Source organism: Cygnus olor, chromosome Z (genome assembly GCF_009769625.2).
Source record: "Cygnus olor isolate bCygOlo1 chromosome Z, bCygOlo1.pri.v2, whole genome shotgun sequence".
Lineage (NCBI taxonomy): Eukaryota > Metazoa > Chordata > Aves > Anseriformes > Anatidae > Cygnus > Cygnus olor.
The window spans coordinates 1,837,555-1,859,521 of NC_049198.1; the positions used below are offsets into that span (position 1 = coordinate 1,837,555).

General features: G+C 42.0%; 1 protein-coding gene across 7 annotated transcripts in view; it reads right to left on the reverse strand.

Moving 5' to 3' along the window:
* The window catches only part of DCC (DCC netrin 1 receptor), a 423,032-nt gene that overhangs the window by 329,641 nt on the left and 71,424 nt on the right, over nucleotides 1-21,967 (reverse strand). The window contains exon 1 of one of the 7 annotated variants that reach the window (XM_040540168.1): nucleotides 6,060-6,405. The exons of the other annotated variants lie outside the window; for them this stretch is intronic. Coding sequence (XP_040396102.1) covers nucleotides 6,060-6,120 — 61 coding nt within the window. The 5' untranslated portion in view covers nucleotides 6,121-6,405. Of the gene's footprint in view, nucleotides 1-6,059; nucleotides 6,406-21,967 lie in introns of those variants that run through there. 7 annotated transcript variants of the gene reach the window in all.

Here is a 21,967-nt window from a genome sequence, read left to right on the forward strand (position 1 = left end):
CCATCGCAATTTGTTTTAATTTCAAGTCAATGAGGCAACTATCTACCCTCACCCCATGAAAGGAGATAATGTTTAGCATAAGTGAGTGCAAAACGTAACCCAGAGGATTTATCACTGATCTACAAAGCCACAAGAGCAGAATTTGATCTTGATTCTCACCCCACAGAAGCTGGAAGCACTGCAGCCATGCCAGTTATTTCAGGCACTCCAGCCAGAAGGGTTTTTTTAAACACGCTTCTCCCCGTTTTAAAACCCCGAGCCGCGTTTGCCAGCAAGGAGGAGCACAGAAAAGATTGAGTAAACATCCTAATTGGTGTGATCGCATATTTTCCGCATTGTGAGAAGTGACAGCGGTAATACTGACCGATTGCTGCCAGCGAAACGTCAAGGCAGCCTCGGAACAATGTATTTCATAATGAACCAACTCTGAATACAAAGCCGAGCTGGGAAAAGCAGAAATCAAGTGCGAATGAGGAAGTATAAACACTTCTGATTAAGGGCCAATAGCACCAGCTGGAGCAGGCAGCCTAACAGGACTGCCAGAGCAGAGGGGTCAGCTCCACCAGTGACAGGCTTGGCAGCACAGCCTCGTTAACGGCAAGACAAAACCTCATTTGCTCACAAATTTCAGAGGATGTTTCGCAGGCATCCACAGCAAATTGGTGCTAGTGTATGAAATTGCATTTAGCCCCGACTTCCTGGCACCCGGCCCCAAACAAGCCCTGACCGCGCCGATCGGGATCACGGCGGGCCGGCAAAGCGCACGGGAGAGGCAGGTGCTCCAAGGCACTCGCGGCAAAACCGAGGCAAGCAACATGCAAAGGAATGTGTGACAGCTTCCCAAAAAAGCCCTCCTGCAGGGGCTCTCCCCACCGTATGCCACCCACCTCAAGAATTGTTCTTCAGCAAGGAGGGAGTAGCTCAACACTGACCTTTCCAGCTCCGCTCAAAAGCAGGATTGTCAGCAATGCCATTTCTAGAAAGTCTTCCTTAAGTAGGTCTTAATTAGACAGCTAAAAAGTTAAATGCATAAATATTTTGTATTATTTTATATTATTAACTTCATAAATACATCTGAATGACATCCTCCTACAGAAGGTGCTTTACCAAAAATCGCATTTTAACATCAAATGCTTGATTTCTGGTCTCCAAAGGTCAACACCCAACCTCCGCAACTCTGCTTTGCGGTTATACTTCAGAGCTTAGAAATTCATGCAGGACTTTAACGAATAAGTACATCAGAATTAAAGGACTGTTTGCCAGCAAAGTGATCGTGAACTAACAGCCAACTCTCTCTTCTTCCTGCTGCAACGCCAAATGAGGTAAAATTGGACTCTGCAGTCTCTGTGGAGACTTTCATCAACCTTAATTTAGAACCTGAACCGCAGTCAATGGGCAGATCCTCAGCTGATATCAACAGGGATAGCTCTGCTGCATAGCAATTATTAAGGCAGTGGAGGTCTACAAATAAAAACAGATAGGGCTGCTATTACCTGAAGCACACGGACAAGCATGGAGCAGATCCTGCCTCTGCAGCCCTCTTCCAGGCAGCAACCAGGACAAGCAACCTGGCAGATGCTAAGGCTTGCGCTAGAGGAATTTTTTTTCCAGATGTTACCGAAAACCTGGAGTTTGATGAGCCTCTATTGGCATTTCATGGTCTCTAACTTGGAAAGAGACTACACCTGGGTGCTGCCAGGAACCTACCTGCAATAAAACCCTTCGTGGTGCTTTACCTTTTCTCCTTCGTGCTTCCCCCTAGCTCACCTGCAAAGTTTTAAGTTTATTAATTTACTTGAAGGGTCCTGAAAACAGTGTGAAATTTTCTAAGACACTTAGGTGTCCGTTTTCCAGAACCTGATATTTCACATAACCACTTGTTTCCCAAAGCTTTTTGAAGTAAAAATCTGCAAAGCTATAAGAAAAATTGCTCTCCCTACTTACAGGAGACCCGACTTGAGGAAAAAAACAAGTTCTGCCAGCATATAAAGCTAGTTTCCTTTTAAGTGCATTTCCTTCTGTTAACAGAATAAGTAAATCCGTGAACCAAGTCTGGGAATGACTGAGTACTGATTATAAAGGGTAATTTATAGCTCTTAGCACTTTTGTTTCATTTACTCAAAAGTCTATTAATGACTGCAATCAGCTGTGCATTATATTAAGAAAACAACTAAGCAGCACCAACAACATCAAATATATTTTTATACATGTTGGTTCCGTGTTTTCCTTATTGGTACAAGTTTTCTTGCAGCCTCCCGAGGGAGATTTATTCCAGTGATTATTTGAATTTATCTAGAATCCTGGAAAAAACAAGCGAGTCATGCAGCTGCACACAGACCCTTTCATAATAAGGCCTGTAGCTCCGTAAAGACATTCTCTTGGGTACAAAACCTTAGATTTCTAAGCTAGTATTTGCAGCCTCTTACCAAAAAGACTCGAACTGGAGGCTTGTTAGCTCTTACGAGCCTGGCAGAGCATCTGAGAAACGCAGCAACTTATTCATCTTCTCCTAACAGTGGTAAAAAAGTTAGATCAGAAGCCTTCACTGTGAGCATTTTTAATATAAAAATACTTCTGGATGAACGTCTGCAACGGGAAAGAGCTTTGTTGTGTAAAGTCTGGATTAAAACAGAGCTGGGGAAGCGAGGAAAATTGTATTAAGGTAAAGACAGAAGCTGCCAGCGCTCTCCATATCACACCACACACATTTGTAACTACCAAGCTGGTAGGGGGAAAACAGGGGCAGAAAAACTTCACACTGCTCACAGCAAAGCAAGGATCCAGGCTGCACCTGCCCAGAAGCAGACACAAGGGACAGAGAAGACTGGGATAAGTGAACTGAGCTGTTTTAATCAGGACACTGGGATCAATTAATTGGAGCAAGGATTAAGAAAAAAATGAATGGGTAATTAGAGAGACAGTCTCGGTGGCTTAGTCTCCGGACAGGGAATTGAGTGTCTTTCCACGTACTCCAGCGAGAGTCTTAAGTAACTCTGAATTGGTCAATAAATACCCATTTAAAAAATAATAAATGGTGTTGCACAAGGAAGCCGTGCCCCCTGGCTACAGGGCTGCAAGTTCAAATACGAGCTTTTCCACAGTGACACCGAACAACCCACTCATCTCTTGTTCCCCGCCCTACCATAATTAAAACAGGGGAAAATCATTTACTCATCCTGTCCTCTTCTCCAACATACATTTAGACAGCAAACTCTTCTAGGTAGTGTACTACATGTGAGGGTTTCCCTAAGAATTACATACTTTGTAGGACCACAGATACTTATTCCAGTTTGGGATCTGGATGCACAAGGAGTGGCCTGAGCTGTGCTAGGGCAATGCACAGCCCTGCAGAAGGGACTTGTTCTGTTGTATCTTTACTTTCCCCCTCCAGCTTCCCCAACTCCATAATCTCAGAAGAAAACCACTGGATTTGCTATTACACTCTGAAACACAACAGAGTTTGTACGGTTTTGAAGAAGAGACGGTAAATCTGCTCCTGCAGCTCAACGTACCTTTGCCTGAAAGGTCAGGGAGATTTAGAGACTCTTGATTTTTGTCTTTGCTAAATTACAGAAAAAACAGAGCTTAAGCACAAACCAAGAGATTATTAGAAAAGATATCAAAAAAATCAAACCTCTGAACTTCTGTTTGGTATTTGTGTCCACACTCAAGTCACACAACAGGATCAGGTCATTTTTCCTGCTCTTTTTTCCCAATCTTTCTAAGGGTATCATACTGCATGCCCTGAATCTGAATAGCCCTCCACCACAGGAGGACTAAATTCCAGGCCTGAGCTTTGATTCCATCTGTAAATTAAACTAGCAGGTAACAAAATACATTACAGGTAGCAAAATACATGATCAAGTGATGCATGTCCTTGCACAGCTCCACAGGCAAGCCTCAACACCAACAGCTAATTTGTATATAGCATTTAAAAGGATTAAGCAGCATAAAGGGATCCCACTTCGGTAACAGATTTGTTCTGTCTGGTCACCAGCACTCCAATTTCCTCCTTAAAAGGTTCAACAAATTTCTATTTGCTCCTCCATTTCTGGCACCATGCAAAAATATTATGAAATGGTTTAATGCCACATGCGAGCTCCTAATGCTTTTTCTGCCTTCACCAAGATAGTCTTTAATTAGTCAATAATTGCCTGAAGGCGCCAATTGATTGGCATTATAAACAGAGGAAAATGAAAATGGCCCTTTTATTTCGGAGCTGTATTTAAGGTTTAGGAGGATGTTAGCAGCATATTATTAAGGAGAACAGAGCAAAGTAGTCTACAAAGCCCATTTAAGAAGCATGACTAAACAGCACGCCACCCTGCTTTACTTTTCAGATTAGGAGAGTGACAAGCGGCAAATGAGGATTACGCACGTGCAGCTCCAAGGAACATCAAAATACCGCAGCCTTCCACATCTCACCCCATTCAGCACACCCCGACAGGCAGCTGCAAATGCTCAGCAGGTTTTTGGTGTCACTTCTGGAGAGATTTATGTTCTCCCGAGCTCCAGAATGCTTTATGTTCATTTTATGAAAGCAGGAATACTTTTCACCTGCAGCTCTGTTGCTGTGAACGCATCTCTCTCTCATCAGAGCCTAACGAAAAACATTTTAAGCCAGTATTTCTGGAAGTGTCAGGCCATATTCATTTTTCCCAACTCCCCTTTTTCTTTGCCTCCTGAGGAAAGCACAGCAGCTGAACAGCTCTTCCACTCATCACTGGTAAGAGACACCCCCTGACACGTTTAAACACCAAGATCTTGCTGCTCAGTAGCATACCTTATTACTTCCAGGAGGCAGGTGACTAACTCTTAAAACAGGAAAAAAAGGATTTACACAGTTACTCTTCACACCTGTGGATAAATCTTTGTACTCTGCTCAGGTTTAGATGCATACCTGTGAAGACCGAAATATCTTTATCTAGGAAAACCTTAGTATGAAGTCAACTGCAATCTGTCCAGGCTTCAAGACTGATCAGGCAGGCAATTTCTGCCCAAAGCCTCCACACAATGCCTGAGAGGCTCCCACACCTGTAAACCTGGAGCAGAAGACTTGCAGAAGGAGGAGTAATGTTGATTTTTATCCTCTCCCCTAGTCTAGATTAAATCATGAGCTGGAAACTGTTGCTTAGTGGTAGTTTAAGGAAGACAAAACAGAGAACGAATGCTGCACAGCACTGGTGACAGAAACATTTTTAAACCATGTTTACCTGTAAACAATTCAGCTCTAAAGCAAGTCAATACCACTAAGAGGATATTGTTTAAAATCACAGAGGCTCAGAGGCCAACATGAAACCCATCAGCACACAGCTGGTATCACATAGCCCAGCACCACCTCCAAGCAAGGTCCTGAGGCACAGGCAAGCACCCAGCCAGCCTCCCCCAGGGAACTGACCTGCTACTGCCTATACCCCTTATCTTCTTTTTCACTTTTTTTTAAAAGGAAAAAGCATCGCATGTTAGACTGTAATATCATTCATTGAAACCCTTTGGAATAACTTAATGTACCCTCCATAACAAGTGCCATGAGCAATCCTACTGACAGCACAGGTCATCCCTTTACAAGGCAATGCTTGCGCACCCCATGCAGGTATCAGATCTGCAGCAAGCTCGGGCTTGTTACCCCCTACAGACTTTTTCCTACAAGCTGACCAAGTAAGGAGCTTCCCAGTAAGGAGTACCCAGCGTATTTTCCCTCAATTTTTACCACAGGAGGCTTCCCCCCCCTCATATCTACCTCCCATAGAGAAGCTCTCCTATGGTGTAACATGGATGTTTAACTCCCCACTGCTACACCACCACAACAGACACAAGGGGATGAATTTAAAGACATTAGACCCCTTTCTGCTCTCAACATTGTCCTTTCCTACAACATTCAGGCACATATACCTTGTTCAAACACCAACTTGTCAGAAGTTGGCTCACAAGCCCACCTCTAACTCATCTACATTTACCTACCAATAAATAAAGCCACCTCAGTCATATCCCATTTCCTCACAGCTAAGAGGATAAGTTATAGCAAAAAGATACACAGAATAAAAGCAGTTTCACATTACCTTGTGCCTTTACAAGCAGCACCAGGGCCCAGCCAACATCCTCTCCCCCTGCGTGCCCCATAGAGCAGTAAGAAGGCAGCCAACCCTTCAATCCTTCCCCTAGGCTGCTGGAGGCTCATAAATGAGCTCTGGTTGTCAATTGCTCACAGGTGAGAGATTGGGGGTCTTCGAAAGGCAGCAGGTGAGGGTCCTCCCAGTGCTACCAGCATTAATTATCCTAACGGGTCACACCTGGATCCCCCTCCCCACAGCCCTGTTTCAGCTGGGGCTGGCTATGGGCTGCAGGTGCCTGCTTCAGGACCATGGTGGTCGTGTCACCTCCAGCTGCTCCTGGGGGGAGAAAATGGTTCCCTCACCATGCCTGAGGTGGCTGCTGCTGGCTGTCACCACACTGCCATGATAGGGCCTTGCTGTGCTGTGAGGCTCCTGGGGCTGCCTCAGATCTGAGGTGTGCGCCATGGGCCTAGGCCTTGGCATCAGGCAGGAGATGCAGGATCTGGCCCCAGAGCCCCCCATAACCCGGTGGCACAGGCACCTTTCTGAAATGTCCACCTCCCTGGAGATGTTTTGGGTGCCTTGTATCAAATATAGCATTAAATGTTTAAGCTGAAGCACATCAATGGCTTTCAGATACCTCATTCTGAAGAGAATAGGTATACTGGAGGTGATGTATCTACAGATCCTCTACCAGAAACAGGTCCTGGACCACAAGAGATGCACGTTTATTTTGTCAGAAGAAAGCCCATCTTTCCTATTTATTCACTGATTAAATTTTTAAATACATACTCTAGCTATCTACAGAAAAATTACTACTGCAAAGAGCTCATGTGTTAGCATGTGCTGTTTGATATGTGGACACTACTAAAAGTAACAGCCAGCTTTTGGTCATCATCTTTCAGGCTAAAAGCAAACCTGATGTGAAATATGTGCACACGTTTCCATTTATATGAGCCGAGAAGCAATGCAAAGGAGACCATATTAAAGAAGGGCACAGCAGGCTTGTGCAGGCTGGCTACCATGAGCCACGCGGGTGACATGCTCATAACAAACACAGCCACGTTAATTCATCGGTGGCTTTTATTTTCCTAAAGAGATGAATCCAGAGGCTGTAAGATTCAGATGGACACCTGACAGCATCCTGGCTCATGACATGGCAGAAGTCGTCATGTCCAGAGATTAAACGGGGAACGATGCTGAACACAACGAGCTGCCAGTCACCACGGCTTCTCCCCAGCACCAGTCGGCCTCCCACCAAAAGCCAAGTCCGTATTATAAGCAAGCTCTGGAGAGCCATTTTCCAGGATATCTCTCCTAATTAGAAGCCTTTTTTTTTTTTTTTTATCATATGAAAACACAAACAGTATTAGTCAGATAGCATTAAAAAACATTATTCATTAACCATCCATCTTCGGAGGCTTTCCTTCATCAGGCTACAGTAAGGCGTTAGGGAAATCAGAGAGCAGCATTTCAATAAAATTAGAAATGTTTCAGATTTGGGGAAGAAGCAGTGGTTTATTTTGTGATAAATCAATAAAACTAGCTAATGTTTTAAAATGGCTATCCTGCTCTTGGTCAGATTATTTCTAATGGAGTTTCTGTGATATGGCTGCGATGGGGTTATGTTGTTCTAATCCTTAAAGGTAACTTAGATGTCCTAAACACATTTTCTTAATTTCTTTCCCCTACTATCTCCCAGTTTTACTATTTGGTAGGCACCATACAATAAAGACTTAGAGTCGGTACTCTCTGTAATGAAGCCATCTCCTAGGTGGCTGTAACAAAAAATCAGAGCGAGAAAAATGTAACGACAATCTAATAAATGGAAAAGGATGAAAGTGTTTTGCTTTCATCTCTAGCCAAAAACACTTCTCACTTTCACATACTAGCACATATCATAATGAAATATCCCTCATGGTTACAGTACCAAGTTTTGGCCTTGGAAGTCCACAATCTCCTTCGAGATCTTCGGAGTGACCCCGTGCCAACCTCAGCGACCTTCGCGTGCTCCGGTTTCTCTCATCTCTCACACGACAATAATTCTTACTATTCATCTTGCAGGAGGATTCTGCTGTTTAATCAGAGCCGCCGCGCAGAATTTTAATACGAGTCTGAATTCCCCAGCGGTTTATCGCTCGGTAGGATTGCTAGGCTGCATTTGTAGTGGGTACCACCGACTGTATACATTTTTTAATTGAAAATCATTGTTACTGTTCTGCCTCTGCCCTCCTGTTTTTAAGGACCAAACTGAGCTAAGGGGCATAGCATAAACAAGGATTATGTCGGCATCTGCAGGGACTGCAGCTGTGCCAGCATGTTGAAGGGAAGTCAAAAGACCTATCTTGGGGAAAACAGCATTTGTGCACAAATAATTTCAATTTCTGTCTTTGAGCATCTCAAAAGACTTCATCACTACCTCAGACCAACTCAAAAGACATTGCTGAGGCATAGATACCTTTTCTATTGCAATTTATGCTCTCATATATTTGTACTTACACTTGGCATGTCAGAATAACCCAATGATAAATGAAATATGATTACATTTATTTTGTGGAAAGAGCAGTAGCATGAACCGAAATTCCAGACCCTTAAAGGAATCAAGGACAATTGTACCTAAGTACATTTAAAAGCTGAAGTTGCACACACAAAAAAACTGTAACAAAACTCAGACGTGAAACATCTCTCAAGAAAGCAACTCGAAAATATGTTCTCATGGTAAGAACATTTGCACTAATTCCTGATCAGATGTGTTCATTTGTTGGTTCTCATTTCCGTGAGCCTCAAACTTTTTCTGTTCCTATAAACACTTGTTTATAGGAACTTCCCTTTCAAGCAGAGACACCCCACCACTGAGCAGTAAGGACAGAAGAGGAGTCTTGAGCACCTGGTGGTTTTAATATGAAAGAAAGCCACCAGAGCTCCTGCTGTAGGATGTACCCTGGGATCACACGATACCATTTCTCCTGTACTGTGAGATCCAGTGTAGAAGAGGGCAAAAAATGAAAAGGCTGAGTGTCTTCCCCTTGTCAGAGCCACGCTGAGAACGTTGCTGCTGAGCCTGCAGCACAAGGCAATTTTCAATATAGAAGTGGGGAAAGCAGAATCAGCTTCCTAACTCCAAAATCTTGCATGAGATGTCTTTAAACACTCCACCAAGGCCAAAAGGGACTGTCCCAAAGTTATACACTCAGTCTAAGCTAGCTATATGCATTCCCTTTAATAGGCAAGCACCTCCATGGGGCAAGTTTCCCATGTATTTCCAGGCAGGATTAATCACCCTTTCATGGCATTGCTGACGCTGGAGAAGCACTGCTATCAGCCACTGAATCACAGCGAAAGTCAGATGAGACCAATCCCACCACAACCGATTTAACCAAGGACTCACAACATACGCCTGGCAGAATCAGGAACCAAATGCCCGGATTAGCAGCCACTCAGGTTACATTTTTTCTTTAAACTCTTTTACTCCCCTGGCTCTGGGGGTTTATATATCTCACATTGTCCGATTGACTTACTGGAACTGGAAGGATGTGAAAGATTAATAGAGTTAACCTGATCACCCCCCTCAACTATGTTTTTTCCCAACATGTAGTTTATTTCTAAAAGTGGAAGGACCTATTTCAAGTCACAGACAATCTCCTGTCTTAAAATAGTAACAGCATAGCTTTTTTTTGTCATGATACCCTCTTTCCAAAGAAGTAAATTTACACCTGAGAGGAGACTGAAACTGGGAATTCTCCAGAGCTGCAGGGCTAACACAACTGTAACACAGCACTTACATAGCGGTTGTTTTTCGAGCACCTTTTGGATTATTATAAGGTTGACTGCCGTCCTTCACAGCAGTTACGTCTCCGAAGATGTTCACGTTCAATGCTAGCGATAGAAGTTTCTAAAGCAACGCTCCCCGTTCATTTTCTTACACCCAGCAGAAGCGTTAGCTAGAGCAGAGTGGCTGGAAACGGTCTGATTATTGCCCTTCCCATCGGAAAAACTGCGCTCCTTCTGTGCCAAGCCAAAGCTCCCCATCCTTGTTCAGTCCTCTTGTTCCATTGTTCCGTCCCCAGATTAATTCGGAACTGTAATTACTACCCCGTTTGTGCATCGATAATGACTTGGCTAAGTTGTAATTGATTGTCTGCACCAACCTGGGAGAGCGCAGCCTTTGGAGCCTGGGCTCCAGAAGAGGAGTAAGGGATGCTTTTCTGCCTTCCTCTGCGAACTGCTGAGTATGTGCAGCCTAAAGGGTTTCTTAAGGATGTAGCTCAAACAGTAAATATTAAATAAAGCCTTTGTAATGACAATGCACATTAGTTGGGGAATCAGAAAACACAGCGATAGACACAAAGCTGTAAAACCCAGTTTTTAATGTCACCTTGTCAAAGAACTATCCATGCTGCCTCACAGACTGCTGTTTTTCTCTTTTTTTCTCCTTGCTGTTTTAAAAGTATCAAGTACTGTGTAATACGAACAGAGTGAAAGGGATCATCTTTTAACTCAGGCTTTGCTCTGAGATCAAGACACTATTTTAGGTTTGGCTACAAATTCCCTGCACGACTCTGGACAAGCTATTTACGTTTGTCATGGATCATCTTCCCCAGTAATGAAAGAGAGATCGTGATGCTCTCGCGTCTCAGTTTTTAAGCAGTGTTCGGGTCACTCATTCATGTTAACAACACCTGCTCTTTCTAAGGGGTTGGTACTGGTTTGGATTTGGATGCAGAGGTGTCTCCGATGCAAATTAACACTGGGTGCACAGTGGTAGGTACTCACCAGCTGTTTTAGTAGCCCATAAATGGATGGATTTCAGGTGGTGTTTGTTTTGACATACATTTTATCCTTCTAAAGTACAATAAATACACTGCCTTTATTTGGCACAGACAAATTTCACTTTGTGAATGCAAGCCTGGCCTTTGTAAAGAACATTTTTTCAGTACGCCTGTCTTCGAGCTGCCCACCTGTGGAAAATGTGAGGTTTGACTTCAAAACTCTATATCAAATGCTAACTCACTATGTTGTGAAATGCACTATTATCTTTTTATTATTATTTTCTCCCACAACATGTGACGTATAAAACTTCTGGAAAATTTTGATTGCTAAGACAAAACTTAAAACTGAGAGGAAATCTCCAACAGCAGATTTCAGTTTGGTTTTCCTGCGGAAGATGACACTTGCACAAAGGACCTCATCTTTGGAAAATCAAAGGACCTCATCTTTGGACCTCACTTAGAAATCCTTACCTGAATTCAAACCACAGACATTATTAAACAGAAGGAGGGAGGGAAGGAGGGAAATTAAATATCTTTAATGACTTACGTTGGCTCGAAACCAATCGCTGATACAAGAGCAACGGGGCCCGTTATAAAATTAGGACAGGATGGCGGGAGTGATATGAGGCATGGCGTGGTTTTCTTTCCCAGGAGAGACTCGACAGGCTGGGATTCTTTGGAAGATGGACAGCGGTGTGTGATGATTCACTAAAAACTGACAAAACTATCGGTGGTTCAGAGCAGTTAAATAACGATTATTCGCCGTGTCACGAGCACAAGAACCGAGAGGTCCCGGTGAAATAACTGCTGAATTATTTACATAAATAAATGGAGTAATTTGGATGTGCAATGCATAATTAAATTCTGGAACTCTAGGCTGCAGGATGTTACGGAGCCAAATAGTTCAGAAGGGGATGAGACAAATGCAGAGGGAAGATGTGGTGATGCTACTGAACATGACAGAGACAGAAACCAGTATTTAGCACTCCCTGCGTGCCAGCTGGCAAAGGTGGGAGGACACGGCAATGCAAGACCATCCTACACTTGTTTCTTCTTTAATTGTCCAGTGCTTCCAGCTCTAGAAAACAGGCTACCTAGACATTTTTGGTTTTTTTTTTTTTTAATCTGATTAAATTTCTGGCCTTCTCACAGCCATCTTCAGCTTACAGCTGACTATAAAATAAGTAATGACTTACTTTCCCTTCCACTTTTATTACGAGCATTCGTGAGGCGGAGACATGTATCTGGCTCACTGGATGCATGTTTTTGGAAATTACAGCAACCAAAAAGGACCATATGGACTCTGTTGGACCTCACATTCGGTTTCTTATAACTACATTTCAATGCAAGCCAAACAGCTGCAGAAATAGCATCCCCAACATTACATCCCCAATAGCATCCCCAATAACATCCCCAACAAGCTGTAATAAGGGGAGACCCAAATTCCACCTCCTACACCAGCCATGCATTTCATTTAAGTTATTCACTTACCAAAAAGAGAAAAAAGATCTGTGATTTTCTCCTAAAGAGGAGGTCCAGGTAAAGCAAAAGTTAATAGGAATTTTCCAAGCCTACAGCCCTAAATCTCACCATCGGAGCAAATTCCATACAGCAACTTCAGTCTGCATTACTTCAGAAAGAACGACCGTATGGAGAACTGCAACTTCCTAATTTTTAATATGAATATTCTACCCTGAAAACTATTAAAGTACATCTCAAACAAATGGGAAGAAGCAGTGAATGAGGAAAGCACCTCATTACACAGAATCAGTGCAGATAACCTCAGTTTAAAATCAGTGATCGTTTCGACAACAAATCCTGTGGGTGGCTAACACAAATAATATGAGACAGCGTTTGCATCAGCACAAATATCCCCTATTATTATCAAAAAAAAAACCATTAGTAGCGTGGAGAGATTCACCTCGATTTACTCATTGAGAAGGTGGCATATTTGCCAGTAATTCTGCTCAAACAGGGGAGGGTACACTGTCAGCAAATTGTGGCTCTTCGCTGATTTACGGTTTGCTCTATCACAACCTGCATCGGAGAAGTAAAAACTTGAGTCGACTTCTTGACAGCAAAGGACAAGATGACTGACTACCAGTCGGTATCTTTAAGCACAGCGAGCCACAGCAGAAAAAAAAAAGCAACAGAGTTGTTGAGGTGAATTCATCCCCTACTCCCAGGGCTTTGGAGTGCTGAAAGTTTTATAGCGGGGAGATATTCTAAATCTAGGAAAGCACTGACTCGGTGCCCGAGATTTATCTCCGTGAGATTTCTTGCTAAACCTAAAGCTGTCCGGTTTGATAATTCACTCCCTTGGATTCTTGAAGTCTTCCACGTTTCGGATTTTTAGAAACTACGGCTGTGCCTCACAATTTATGAAGGAGGTTGTGTATGAGTTGAAATGGTGCTGAGGGAAAAAAAAAAAAAAAAGATGTTGGAAAGAATTACTGCTAAAAAACTAAATTGACTTGGAAACCTTGCAGATGTTGTGAATTCTGCTGCAGCCAATATGATTTTGCTTGAAGAACTCGATTTCCACATCGCCCTCAATACAGCTTCTACTAGCTCTAAAGGTGCATTTTTTTCCCTATAAAATATCAGTGCTACCTTTCTGTGCCTGTAATTAATTTCAGATACAGGCTGTAATAGTTGCTTTGCAAGCTGATATAACCATTATTGATACTCCCCAGAAGCCTACGGAAAAATGGGGAAAAAAGGATTTTATTATCTCAGAAAGAGTTTTCAATTTAAAAAAAAAAATCCACTTTGCTTTGGGGAAAAAAAAAAAAAAAGAATAAAAATAAAACATAATCTGTCAAAGATAGGCTCTGAAGGTAAAAAAGCCTCTCTAAATTCTCAAAGTAACCACTGTAGTTGAGGTGCTTTGCTAGGGCTGGGGAAACCCAGCTCCAAGAACTTATCTTGAGTTAGGAGGAAAGGGGGTTGTACCTAAAAAAAAATCACATCCCAGGTCAAGCCACGACAGACTCAGTGGTGTTCCTCTTTCTGCTTCTGAGCAGAAACGCAATGCAAGAAATACGAAACTTCTCTCAAAAAAAAAAATATTCAATGAAAAATGCCGCAAAAACTTCAACTCACAAAAACGAGGAAAGCAGAAAATCAGCCATGAGCACACGTGAAAGGCACAATGGTGAACATGAATATAGAACAAACATAACAAAGTTACCCCTCGATTAAAAAAAGTATCTTCCTAAATTTCAATATACACTGTCTTATTGAAAATATTACGTGTATGTTCTCACTGGAGTACGGCTGGCAATGATACAGCGAGAAAGCAAGAACAGAATAAATCCAGTTCCAAGAATTTTAATAAGAAACGTGTTTACCTGAGAGCTTATTACGCATGGGAGAAGAAGAAAATGCTTGAATTAAAAACATACAGCTGCTAAGTGGATCGGTGACGTCCATTATTTATTTATACTCCAGGGCAAGAGGATGCTAGGCTAGGGTATGCAGGGTTCTCCACACGTGGGCATGACCCTTCACGTGTGTCCCCAGAAAAGATCCTGCTCCTTCAATTGATCTTAACAGTTTTTGATCCTAACAGTTCACTAATTGATAATGCATACTGTATATAATTAGCCTTCGTGTCATAACCCATGAAGTAGAAATGCAGTCATTCCTGTCGAAAAATCCCAAATCGTGAATGCCATTTTAACCCCATTCTTAGACCATGACTATAAAATCTATACAAGACAGCAATTTCTGCAGAATGCCAGTGCTACCAAACACTCTGTAGTCTGTTTTTGTTGTTGTTGTTGTGGTGGTTTTTTATTTTTTTTAGGATTTTGTATTTTGTTCTGCTTGAAATGAGTTAGGAAAATATTAGTACTGTGTTAGAATGGGGGAGCTGAAGTGCCAGCAGTTTAAATCAACATCCCAATGAAGAACAAAACTGATTTCCCTGACTTTTAATCCCGCATTCACCTCAATTGCACCCAGTGACTCATAATAATCACTAAATTCAATGGTATAGGGAACAGATAATTATGTCTTTGCACTCTTGTCTCTTATATGTAACAGGATAAATACATCTTTGATCAGGCCCAAATCTGGAAATAGAGTAAAATATTCAGATCTCTAAAATGCCTACTGAAGTCAAGCAACGCTGTGGGCAACCTTACCTTTCCTTCAGCCTCCAATTATTGCCGACTTTTCTTAGAAGGGATGTTTGCTTTCCACAAGCAGAAAGACGCCTGCAGAAAAACTTCTGCTAGGTTGGAGTCGGTGTTTTACAATATGAAATGCAAAGGAAAGGGAAAATGAGAATGAGGGCTACGCCTCAACCCTGTTGTTGCTCCACCGAATTCAACACACATTGAATGAAAGATTTTACTTCTTTGGTAGAAATTTTCTAAGTGCTTAATGAGCTACTAACAATCAACTTCTGCTTCCAAAAAGCTTTTACAAGTGAAAAACTTTTTGAAATGTAAGATGTGTGAATTCTTAATGCATTTCCAGAATTAGATGGTCATAATAAATTGAATGCTCCCTTTAAGAACCACGGAGCAATTAATAGAGTGTTGTTATTAATTACTTTTTTTGCATGCTTTTTACTACAAAGAATCAATAAGCTTGGACAGACATTCTCCTCAGAAATATCAAGGGACAGAATTGTTTACAGCTTGTCTGCCATTAAAATTTCATGCCGAAGCAACAAACTACGGCACCATTTAAAATCAATTTGATGCTTGGCATTGCACGTCTCCTCATTCGTGGTACAGGGACACTCCTATTGTATGTGTAGCTACTGCTCTGTGCCACCGAGCACGACTAGCAGGGATTTCAATGTAAGTACCATTTCAGATGTGATCAGAACAGAATATCCTAAAAGCACAACTAGCAATCTAACGTAAAGGATGCACAGTCATTGTTCTCTTGGATCAGTCAATGCACACAACTGGAGGCTCATCGTTAGCCTACAATATTTTACGAACTGAATTGTTTAAATACATGTGCTTGGTAAGTAGCAACCAAATTAGCAGAGTCCAAGCTGATGTGCCAGGCAAAGCTTATTTAAAACCACCAAAGCCGAAGAAGGTTTAACTGGTAGAGCCCTATGGGAAGCACGTAATATTCACTACAGTTTTTGTTGAGTTACCACTGCTCGTTCTTTCTAGTTTGCTATTTCTCTAAACCAAAATTAGTATAACCTGTTAGACACTGCTGTTCAGGAAGGAGACGGTGGGCAAGACGTAGATAAAAAAGTAGTGCAAGAAGAAGATAAAAACGAAGTATAATGCTGCAATTCTACCCAATGCTATGAAATATCTGATTTACAGCACAGCTTATACTCAGATCCAAAACGACCTGCTCAGTGCATGGAATCAAACTCTTACTACTGGAAGAATGGTCCCAATAGCCCATCAGTAAGCACCTCCACGAGACCTCCTTCTTCTGCCCATTTCATCTTGCATGACAAGATGATTGCACGACAGGAGCTTTCAGTCACTGAGTTTCACATCATTTTGCATAATAGAATCATAAAACAAAGGAACAGCTTCAGTGTTTAAGTCTTGTACTCTAAAGCAGACAAAGAAAAGGGTTTCAGAGGCAGAGAAAGCACCAATCTCAACCTCAGAAGGGTTCAGAAGAGCTTCACGAGTGACCAGGCTGCCCCAAATCACTTGGTCCCACGTCTCCTTTGGCCTCTTGACAATGCAGACTGCTTTGCGCAAGAGCAAACAGCTACAGAATGGAAAGTCAACTTGAGCCTGAACAGGATATCCTGCCCGACTAACATAAATATACTGCTTTAACCCGTTAAAAGTGAGCCTTTTAATTCTAAATAACTGTAGCATATATGGTAAAGCTCCAAGTAAGTACATGGAAAAGATGTAAGACGCAATCCTTTTTTTTCCTATTTCTTTTTCATTTTGCTGATTGAAATGAGTGAATTTTTTCTTCTTCATTAATACAAGACAAGGGTAGAGCACTTGTATTTATCCAGATGTTTTTCTACGAACCATGAAATTCCAGCATACCGTGCCTCGAAAACCAAATGATACGTTAGCAGAAAATGCCACGGCTTCATCCCTATTGTTATCTAATTTTTACAGATCACATTTGTCAGAAAACTGACAAATTCAAGCAGTAAGACCTTCTGATTTCAGTATTCAAATGGAGAGGAAAGCCTGACCAGCACCGCTACAGCAGTTGCCAATTTTTAACACCCACAATGAACTGGAAATTAGACATAGCGGAAAAAAATCACACAGCCATGCAGATAGATCAGATCCTCTCGTGCCCTCTATTCCTATGGATCTGACTGCTTCAGGTCGTCTGTGCAGGGAGAGAACAGGTGAAATAATACAGAAATTTCAATTCCTGATAGCGCGGCAGTCCATTTCAACAGCAGGGAAATCACATTTTTAGCTCTTCTGTCTTTACGGGAACAATTCCTATATTCTTTTTAAGAACCCATTTTAATGTTATCTTTGCATTCCTGGATATTGTCATTCAGGACTCTTGCTCTTAACTCTATATAGGAGACGACATCCCATTTCAGCTAATCATCTTACACAATATGATAAGCTAAACACAGAGAACAAATATTTCCTGAAGGGGTGAAATAATTCTCAGTGAAAGAATAATCTCGCTCGCTAAATTTAATTGAGCACTTTATCTTCCCTACAGATCATCCCCTGGAATCCTAAGTATTTATTTTCCTCCAGCACCCCCTGTAACTAAAACCCCCAGGAACACTTTGTTTAATTTCAGTCTCAAATACAGTAGAATTAATCAGCTTTAAAAACATTAGCAATGGAAGTGGCGTATCAAAGATATCGGCCCCAAACTTAATTTTGCAAGATTTTCTGTGTGGTACTTTCAAGGATTTTGGATGTATGCGTATGGGATCGTCGTGCTTCTTGACATCAAACTTGAACTCCAAATTTTGGGACAGTCACCTTTAAAAGACGCTAGACAATAGTATAGGAAACTGCAGAAATAAGAGGCTTTATGGGGGATCACCTGTAACTATTATTTATCCCTATAAAGGGTAAGAGCGAAGAGTGAAGAGATGCTCTGTGCCGCTTATTTCTTTAATGGCAATACTTCTGAAATAATAATAAAAAAATAACGAAGAATCAGCATTTTTTCTCTCTGACCCCTCAAATGAAGGCGAGAAAGCAGAAGGGGAAGCAGTGTGGGGGCTGAAGGCACTGACTGGCCTGGAGATGTGTTACCCTGTGACAACCAGAGCTTATCACAGTGGGGGGACTTCAGTAGGAGACGAGCATCTTGAAATGAGGGGTGAAAAGAAAAAGGAAGGAAATGCCAAAGAAAATGATCTGAAAATGGGAGAGAACGACCTATTATCGCTTTTTTTATATATCACACCATTGAGGAGGACTCAGACTAGCTGTCAAAAAGCTTTCTTTGCTGAAAGAAACTAACAGGGGGTCCTGAGAGTCTCATGGGACAGCTAGTGACAGAAGAAAGAGAAGGATGCCATAAAACGCAAAGGACAAAGAAGCAGAGAGAAAGGTCTGATACGGTTAAGGGTGTCAGGCAGCAAGAAGACACGTACATCCCCGGGGAAAAGAAGCAAACGCAGAGCTCTAAGTAAGAGCAGCAGAAAAAAAAAAAACCACTTGATACGTAGAAACTGCAGTATCTGCCTCACAGAAAAAGTATTTCCTATCCTACATCTCCTGTATGTGCTCACCAAAACTCTGCATGTATTTGGGGTTCTCTTTTCCGAGTCCCCAGACTTGCTTCAAGTCCAGGGAGTTGCGCCTGGCTTGGGGAAAGGGATGGAAACCCTTCTCCAAGCCCCGCCCCCTTGTTCATAGGCACACAGAAAATCTAAATATATATATATATATATATTAATTATTAATACGGGTTCTTTTTCTGGCCATTCAAGACACATTTTCCCTGTACTTCACAAAGTTGTTGGCCACGATGGGTGCGTTAACACAGGTAGCACAGTGGGACCGAAGAACAGACAATGCTTTTGAACCTCCAGAGCAAGAAAACCTCATTTGTATGAGCACAATTTTGAGTGGTTTTGGAGGGAAGTCCATGTTTTTAGCCCAGTAGGAGCTAAGGCAAACAGGAGGCTTGTGTCTTTCCCACCCTTGCACTCTATCAGACTTGGTAATTTGTAAATACAGCATTTTTCATGAAAAAAAATAAAATGGAGGCCACAGTACGGCCCAGCGGTCCTGGATGTACAACCAGTAATACACTGGTTGAAAAGACGATGAATGATTTTAAGGAAAAAAATGCACAGCAATGAGACCAGTAATTAGGATTCCTGGGCATCTTGTTCCTACCGTGACCCTTTGTGTCGCCTCCGTGTTAGATGCCTGGCTTTCACATGAAAATCAAGGTGATGCTCACACAAAACAGGACTGAAAATAGATTTTCACACCTCCCAAAGCAGTATGAGCAGTCAGTTCCACTCTCACTCCAAAAACCAATGTATTTATGCATTGAAGGTACCTGGAAGTCCTTAACTGGAATTTGGTATTCAGGGTCAAAATATTCTTTTGTAACACCAAAAAAATTAAAAATAAAAAAAGCCCTCACCATATTTAGGTGATGCATTAATAAATATCGTGTTGCCGTATCCAAGACACAAGATCAATGCTTTTTTATTTAAAAAAAAAAGCACCAATGGAAAGCTCTTTTCCAACAAGATGGGAAGTACGGGGAGAGAGGCCAGCAAAACATCCCATGGAGACTCATGATTGATTGCAGAATTGCAGTCCTGATTTGATTTCCCTTAAATAGTGATATTACAGCTTTAATCAAGATCGAATCAAATGACAAATAATAAATCACAGAGCAGAGCTCACACCTGAATAAATATGTGACTTGGGGGCGGGGGGGGAGTGGAAGAAATGTTGAAGATACTAAGAAGGTTTTAAAAGTTGTAACACTCGTAATCCTTCAGCAGCCATAGCAAATGGATCGTGATGCAATATTCAGCCGCCAGCTCGGGTCTCTTCTGAGCAGTCCCAAGGCAGCAAAACTTTGCTAAGCTGAGGTTTTCACTTTTTCTCTCCTTATGGATGCATTCAGGGGGCAATCTGGTGACTTACTTGGGTTGCATGGAAACTCACGGGTTGGTAGGTCACCACCGCCGCCACATCCAAGATTAAAAATGAGGAGCCTTCTTCAGCTTTTCTCTGTTGCCAATAATCTTTTTTTTCAGTGCAAATCAAAAGCAGGAGCAGACAATTGCAAATAATGTTTAATTACAGCAGTACCTTTTACCCAAGGATCTCAACAGTTTATTAATAGAAATTGTGCCCTGCTCCTGTGGCACGCATGTTGGTAAGCCAAATCACAAACGAGCAAGTAGAGCTGTGAAAAGGATAATGACAAAAAACCACTTTTTAAAAATATATATATATTTAAGTATAAATCAATAGGAAGTTGCTTCCTTAAAGTCTTGTTCAAGGACTGAGACCTGCAAGACAAGAGGCACCAGAAACCTGAGTAAGTTTTTCTCTTATCTCACACAAGTCGTAAAATCATTACCCGTATTTTTTTTTCCTTCCTTGTAAGAACTTTAAAATACAGAGGGGAAAAAAGAGACCTAGTAGGTTTAAATCTATGTGGGTTTAAAATCTATGACTTTGTACATCAGGGCAACTATGAGCTTCCTCAGCTTCCCCCCTTTTCCCAAACCAAACAGTGCAGAAACAAAGGTTTCCAAACTCTTCTGAATGAAACACCGGGGTGTTTCAGGTCACATCTGTCTTGAACAGCCCGCCAAGAAGCCTTGGAGGTGCAAATCCCAGCGGACTTGCACGTGGGAGAAGGTTTCTGCCAACTGTGCAATTGGCCGTAGGCGATGCAGACCCCACGAAGAGCTCAGTTCACTTGGAGCAAAAAGGAAAGTTTATTTTGCAAGGTTTAATTGCAATATTCACAAATACATTTGAGCATGATTTTACCGTATTGCCCTGATTCTCCTACAATACTAATGGACTTGCACATTCCAAGTACAAGAAAGATTTGCAAGAGTAAAACGACCTTCTTCTAAATGGTAAGAGAAAACTCCGAGGTGGCTCTGGTTCCTTTTACCATCCTGTTTTTCCTTATGTTCTGAGTCTACCTAGCTTTCACAAAGCCCCTCCAGGCAATGAAGACAAAGATCACTTTCACAGTGTACAGAGAAAAGCCTAGAAAGAAGGACTGGGCACTAATATATGATTTTTTGGTATCTCGGCTAGCCAAGAGCAGAACAAAAGTAAGATCTCCACGTGGTCACAAATGTCTCTTGAAGAACAAAGCTCGCGAAGGAGAACAATTTCTTATTTTTTTTTATTCTTTTTAATGAGTTCTCATGTTCAAAGCACTGCATAAAAGTTAGGGATGGGAGCCTTCAAGCTTGCAGAATTCTCATTAATTCCTATTAATTCCTCAAGCATCTTTGAAAACCCCTTCTTAATTCATTCTCCCATCGGCCAGATGGAAGAGGGGTCTGCTGAGCACATTTCACAGATAGCAGCCCACAGCAGAGAGGTGAAGTGACACGGAGTTGCCTTATGACCTTTTTTTGTATAAATTCATCTTCTCGGGCTCCTTTCATGTCTCCATTCCGTATGACAGCACCGGCACATCTCCAAAGCACCCCGGAGCTCCTCAGGGAAGGCTCTCATTTGTATGTTATCTTTGGCGGTGTATGAATAAATAAAAAATAGGGGTGATTAATAATGAATGCCGAGTTTGTATTTCCAGCAGCCTCTATTTTCGTCTGCAAACTTTCACAACAGGATGCGTGCTCAGGATGCGTTTTATTTATTACAGAGGACAGAAAGGCGTTCCCCCACCTTTTTTTGCCGTGACCGTGTCACAGGTCTTAGGAGGCTCGATGGATTTGCCTTGAAATTTCCCAGCATAATCAAGTCTGAATAAACATCAAACGTCGGCATTTCAAATCCAGGGAGGATTGTCTCGGGAAGCGATGCGCCTGCGAACCCAGGAGACGAGATCAGAACAGAGCCTTCCAACCGCTGTTTTTTTTTCAGCAATGGTCTGGAGTACAAAATCCCAGTGGTAAGCATACAGTGCCAAATGCCAGCTCTGAAGGGGAAACGGCTGCCTCTCTGTGCACAGCTCTCCCGAAATAAACATTTTAATTGCCCAAGGGACTCC